General features: G+C 37.5%; 1 protein-coding gene across 5 annotated transcripts in view; it reads left to right on the plus strand.

The window, feature by feature from the left end:
* Window positions 1-5,605, plus strand: part of NNT (nicotinamide nucleotide transhydrogenase) — a 93,200-nt gene extending 87,595 nt beyond the window's left edge. For 3 of the 5 annotated variants that reach the window (XM_024740338.1, XM_024740339.1, XM_024740337.1), the window contains exons 20-22: window positions 809-927; window positions 2,981-3,096; window positions 4,634-5,038. In XM_024740338.1, coding sequence (XP_024596106.1) covers window positions 809-927; window positions 2,981-3,096; window positions 4,634-4,783 — 385 coding nt within the window. In that variant the 3' untranslated portion in view covers window positions 4,784-5,038. Of the gene's footprint in view, window positions 1-808; window positions 928-2,980; window positions 3,097-4,633 lie in introns of all 5 variants that reach the window. The other 2 variants (XM_024740336.1, XM_024740340.1) reach the window with 2 other exon arrangements.
* The last annotated feature ends 1,060 nt before the right edge of the window (window positions 5,606-6,665 follow it).

Here is a 6,665-nt window from a genome sequence, read left to right on the forward strand (position 1 = left end):
GTCACTGAAGGTATTTAAGCTGAGGTTGGATGGATCCCTGCCTAGAGGTAATATAAAATGCATATCTTCACTGGATTCATTCATTCATTCACTCACTCACTCACTTTTTATTTGGTCCTTCCTGTGTGCTACGGACTGTGCCCAGTGCTGAGGAGACAGAGATCAATACTGTGGGCAAGAGGTTGGATTACATGACTTCAGAGATCCCATTATGGCTGTGGCTGAACGAAATTGCTTGATGTTTCAGTTTCTTTGGCCTTAATAAAAGAGCAGATATCTGATTTGCGTATTACTCTGCCTTTTAAACACTCCAGCGTGTTACTATCACATTTCTTCTATGATGTGGAATAATGCTGCATATTACTTGCTGCAAATAGGCCTTTAACTTATGTGCATGACAGTGTTTTTCATGGCAAACGTTTAATTCCAGGCTGACTTCAAAAAGATTCAAAAATTATGAAGTATCATGAGAGAACATAATGCTTATTAAATGTAAGGTGATATTATTAATGTTGTTGGGAGTTCATTGAACTTAAAGCATATATGGAAGAGTCAGGTTCTAAAGTCACACTTATTTTTTTGAGAGGAGTTACAGTTTGTATATACTGAGATCTTGAATCTCCAAACCTTACCATCTGTAGATTGACCGTATATCTAGACGGATTCTATTCCTGCTTGTAGAGATCAGATAGTACCGGGAGAAGCAGAGATGCCAAGAACAAAGTGTGCAGATTTGGAGGTGATATTGGGGTCTCTGTACGTTTCGGCCCATCAAGTAAGGCCAGCTGTTCATTTGTTTCCTGTCTAGGTTTGGAATTCACCCAGTTGCAGGCCGGATGCCTGGTCAGCTTAATGTGCTGCTGGCTGAGGCTGGGGTGCCATATGATATTGTGTTGGAGATGGATGAGATCAACCATGATTTCCCAGGTAAGTGATGGGGATAATGGTGAAGTTTAGGTGTTCTTAGTATGAATAGAGTGATGCCAGTCTTAGGGCATAAATTGTGGGATTACTGAAGACCTACTAGTCAGATGAAGAGTAACCTGCTCCTCGTAAGGATGCAGTTGAAACTAAATAAGGGAAAGACAATACTGAAAAAGGTGCAACAGATTTGTAAGCAGCATGGGTAATTTTCTCCCTCTGAGGAGACCTGAAGGATGGGGAAAATCTTGGGAGGCAGTGCAGTGGACTGCATTGCAGAGGGATTTGGAACAGACCTGGCTTTGGAATCCAGGTCCTGAGTCTCATTTGCTTGTGGCCTTGAACTAGGTACTCAACCTCAGGTTCCTCCTTTATAAAATTGCTTCTGCTGATGATTTAGGGTCTGATTCTTGCCAGTGTCTGAGATTTTACTGGTTTTCAGTTGTACCACCTCATGGTCAGTAAGTAGTTTTCTGTTTTCTTTAAAGTACTAGGACTTCACTAGATAAGGTGTTGGACTTTGTGGCTGTCACTGGGTAGATGTTGAATGCTAATGACGTTTGGCCCAAGATCATGTTTGTTAAAATTAAACCAGTTCCCTCTGGCACGTATCCACTGTAAACTTAAAAAGTACTGTTTATTAGAGAAAAATAATGAAATTGTGTGTATGTCTAGATTCACGTGGCATTTTTGGCAGAGTTCTAAGGTCCCTTATATTATGATCCTTAAAGAGGGAATTTAGACCATTTTAATTTTATGCCCCCTTTCAGATTTCACTGTTGCTAAATTATGTGTGAAACCTGCCAGTTCCAGGAATTATGGACACAGCTTTAATATAGTACAGACTCTTAGACCATTTTCTTTTAGACATTGAATTGCATATTAAGTAGTCATTTTAAAAGTTGAAAATGGAATGCAGATCTTTTTTTTTAACATCTTTATTGGAGTATAATTGCTTTACAATGTCATGTTAGTTTCTGCTGTATAACAAAGTGGATCAGCTATACATATACATATATCCCCATATCTCCTCCCTCTTGCGTCTCCCTCCCACCCTCCCTATCCCACCCCTCTAGGTGGTCACAAAGCACGGAGCTGATCTCCCTGTGCTATGTAGCTGCTTCCCACTAGCCATCTATTTTACATTTGGTAGTGTATGTCCATGCCACTCTTTCACCTCGTCCCAGCTTACCTTTCCCTCTCCCTGTATCCTCAAGTCCATTCTCTACGTCTGCATGTTTATTCTTGTCCTGCCCCTAGGTTCTTCAGAACCTTTTTTTTTTTTAGATTTCATATATACGTGTTAGCATATGGTATTTGTTTTTCTCTTTCTGACTTACTTCACTCTGTATGACAGACTCTGGGTCCATCCACCTCCCTACAAATAACTTCATTTCTTTTTATGGCAGAGTAATATTCCATTGTATATATGTGCTACATCTTCTTTATCCATGTCACAAAGAAAGAAAACTATAGACCAATATCACTGATGAACATAGATGCAAAAATCCTCAACAAAGTACTAGCAAACAGAATCCAACAACACGTTAAAAGGATCATGCAGCATGATCAAGTGGGATTTATCCCAGGAATGCAAGGATTCTTCAATATATGCAAATCAGTCAATGTGATACACCATATTAACAAATTGAAGGAGAAAAACCATATGATCATCTCAATAGATGCAGAAAAAGCTTTTGACAAAATACAGCACCCATTTATGGGAGTGCAGGTCTTTAATGTTACTGGCAAGATCATTTTGGGATCATAAAAGAGCTATAAAGTCAGATTAGGTAGATCCATTGAGGGGAGGAAAGCATAATAATGCAAGCTCCAGTCAGGGTGCTCAGGTTCAGATGCAGGACCTATTGCTTTTAAGCTGTGTGACATTGGCTAAGTTACTGAACCTCTCTGATAAAGCTCTTTGTACAGTGCCTAGCACAAGTATTTGTCCTATAAATATTAGCTTCTGTTGTTGTTGTTATAAAGTAAGGTCACCATAATTTGCCTGAAAGTAAAAGTGACCCTTTTAATTTTTATATTTTCTTTTATTATGTAGACACTGATTTGGTCCTTGTAATTGGAGCTAATGACACTGTTAATTCAGCGGCTCAAGAAGACCCCAACTCTATTATTGCAGGCATGCCAGTCCTCGAGGTCTGGAAATCAAAGCAGGTAAAGTTTCAGACTTGTGTGTCATTCTAATAATTAAAGGTCTCTTAAAACACATACACAGAACTTTCCTTGGTCACTTGATGAGAAATGATGATGCCTTTTAGGAGGCTCAGGAGTTAGAGTAGATTTAGGGTCCAGCTCTCTATATCCAGCTTCTGTCAGTTCTGTGGTCACCAGAGAACCTGAGTGAATGCCCTGATCTCGATTAGAACTAAAAGAGATTATCTGGATGGATTAACACAATCTGTAACTACAGCTGAAAAAGGACCTGTGAGCTTTTGGGATGAGTCTGGCTGAATTCCAGGCCGAGTCCAGTGAAGCAAATGGCTTCCCTCCAGGACAGTGAGTCAGTATCATTGCCTTCACATACGAAGATGAACACATTTTTTCATTTAAGTTTTTTGAAAGGGAATTTGTATGTTATGGAGTGTACAGAAGAAAGGTGATTTAGAAAACCAAACAATAACATGGAAGGAAGCAAGCCCTGCTTACAGCACATTACTTCTGAAAAAGCTGATTGCTAGATTGTAGAGAACGCAAACGCTTATAAATTTCCCTCTGCCCCGACTGTGGGCAAGTCTCTTTACCACTCTCAAGTCATATCTGCATTTTCAGAATCATTATAACGTAACGTATATTTTCCCTTTAGTTTGTCTCTCTTTATTGTAAATGTGTGAGTTTTCAACATAGTATTTGTGGTGAGTGAGTAGATATGACATGCACTTCTTCATGTGTATATGGACAGTTGCATTGATCACCAATATTTGAGTTTGTAGGGTACATTACTGTATCAATGGTATATGGAACATGAATAAATTTGCTCTGCTTCCATTTTTGAATAGACTGCGTGTCCTAAAAGACCATAGAAAGGCTTTTCATTTCATGAAGAATTGACTTGATATTCAACAGGACAGCAACATCCACAATCCGTGTAATTGTAAATGTGTAGAACACATCAGTATTAGAGATGGATGGACTTACGCCTTCATTTTTCTTCGTGGAAGCATTCTATTAGTCATTAGCTCTGTTCTGTGACACACTAGATTGCTCTTTGGGTTCTTGTCTTATATCCTTTCTGTCTCATATCCTTTACTTTAAAGCAATGGACTAAGAATCATACCATTTTCCCACTCAACTACATTTATCTTAGGATGGGTAGTAGAAGCTTATGCACTAAATTTGTTCTCTTTAGCCCATTCAGAGAAAGATGCTTATTTTTCTGACTAGAAAATGTTATACATAGTCTTTATAGAGAAAAGCACTGAGAGAAAAAATCACTTATCACTTGGAGATATACTATTGTTAACATGACCTTTTCTCTAATGGATATAAGAGTACGGGCACATTTAAAGAATTAAAGTTAATACAGAGTAAACATGCATTTAAAACTACTCCTTGTGTATTTTAAGTCTTTGTAGTAAAGAATTAGTAGTGGTACCTGCTTTGTTCAAAGTCAGGGCAGGGCAATGTTTGTGTGCAGAACAAGTCCTGGCCAGGTCTGTTAAATATACCGTCTCACTTAATCTTTGGTTCTTAGGTCATTGTTATGAAGAGGTCCTTAGGTGTTGGCTATGCTGCAGTGGACAATCCAATCTTCTACAAACCTAACACAGCCATGCTTCTAGGCGATGCCAAGAAGACGTGTGATGCCCTTCAGGCGAAAGTTAGAGAGTCCTACCAGAAGTAAAACATAAAGATCAAGCTGTTGTCTAAAAAAGCCACCTCTTCACTTGTGGGAACAGGCAAATAAGTTATTAACATATACAGCTGATACACATCTATATCAGAGCTCTTGAAAGAAAAGGAAGACTCTGAAGAAAGCAAAGCAAATACAGGGAAAATTTTCAAGAGCAGCAATCCCTCAATTTTAAAAAAGGATTGACAAGTCTAAATGTCTTCCTGTGCATAGTTTTTGTGTTATGAATTCCAAAAGTATTTTACACAAGGAGAAGGAACAGCCTCATTTTAGATGTAATCCATTTGGATTTTCCTCAACAGTCAGCAGTGTTTTAAGAAATTAAGTCTTTATGATTTTTTAGGACTTATATTATACATAGATTTGAAAAAATCTGACTCAGTGTAAACATTACAGCCACCTGCGTTTATGTGTTTTCAACAAATGTGACTAATTTGAAACTTTCATCAACTCTTGAGCTGTCCTCTTACCATTTAACCATAATCTGAATTAAACATATCAAATCAGTTTCAATTTTTCAAACTGTACTTCTGATTCTATATTTCAGGGGTGTATTTTCTCACTTCTATTTTAATACATTAAAGGACTAGATAATCTTTCAGAGATGCTGGAAACAAATTATTTGCTTTGTATGTTTCATTAGAACACCAATGAAACATATAATTTGAAATCAGCATTAATTGTATTTTTTAAACCCCATTTCCAATTGGAGATCTCTCTAATTTCGGTCAATTTATAATGTGTAGTACTGTGTTAAGCGCACTTGAATGGAATTCAACTATTTGACTAATAAAATGAGTTCACCATGTTTGCATAGTGATGTAGCAATTGTCTCTGGTGACGAAAGGTTAAACTCAAGTAATTCTGCCTGTTATTTATTTATTTATTTATTTTTAAACATCTTTATTGGGGTATAATTGCTTTACAATGGTGTGTTAGTTTCTGCTTTATAACAAAGTGAATCAGCTATACATATACATATGTTCCCATGTCTTCCCTCTTGCGTCTCCCTCCCTCCCACTCTCCCCATCCCACCCTTCCAGGCTGTCACAAAGCACCGAGCTAATATCCCTGTGCCTTGCGGCTGCTTCCCCCCAGCTATCTACCTTACTACGTTTGTTAGTGTGTATATGTCCATGACTCTCTCTCGCCCTGTCAAAACTCACCCTTCCCCCTCCCCATATCCTCAAGTCCGTTCTCCAGTAGGTCTGCGTCTTTATTCCTATCTTACCCCTAGGTTCTTCATGACATTTTTTTCCCTTAAATTCCATATATATGTGTTAGCATACGGTATTTGTCTTTTTCTTTCTGACTTACTTCACTCTGCTGCCTGTTATTAATATCTGAGGAAGATTTTGCTACCATGAAATAGATGAGATTAATCTGTTTAACTGCTTGGAAGAATAATTTTTTTCCCAAATCAGAGTGTGTTTTAAGGTGTTATGTAAATGATAACATTTGAGAGAAATGGTGGCACTTTTTAGCTACCTCTTTGTTTAAGCGCCAGTAAAGATTATGTCTTTTTAGCACCAGTAAAGATTATGTCTTTTGCAGTAAAAGTGTAGATTTTCTTCGTGACTTTGCCATTATGCCAAAATCTCTGTATAGGTTGAATGTGCGAAGAATATTTGGAATATCTCTCTCTATATATAATTAATTTGGTATTAAGTTTCTTGAAACAATTATTAACATGTAAAAAGTATCTCTAAATCAGAAAAAGAAATAACTGGTGTGAAATTTTTTACTATAATACTCATGTTTATTGAGTTTAAAACTCATAGTATTTGTTGGTTTAGTAATCAGTTTCTTTCTTGCTGTGCCTGAGATTAAGATCTATTTGTGTGTGCATGTGTTTTAAATCAGGAAAGACTCC

The sequence above is a fragment of the Neophocaena asiaeorientalis genome, unplaced genomic scaffold (genome assembly GCF_003031525.2).
Source record: "Neophocaena asiaeorientalis asiaeorientalis breed wild unplaced genomic scaffold, Neophocaena_asiaeorientalis_V1.1 scaffold57, whole genome shotgun sequence".
In the NCBI taxonomy this organism is placed as follows: Eukaryota; Metazoa; Chordata; class Mammalia; order Artiodactyla; family Phocoenidae; genus Neophocaena; species Neophocaena asiaeorientalis.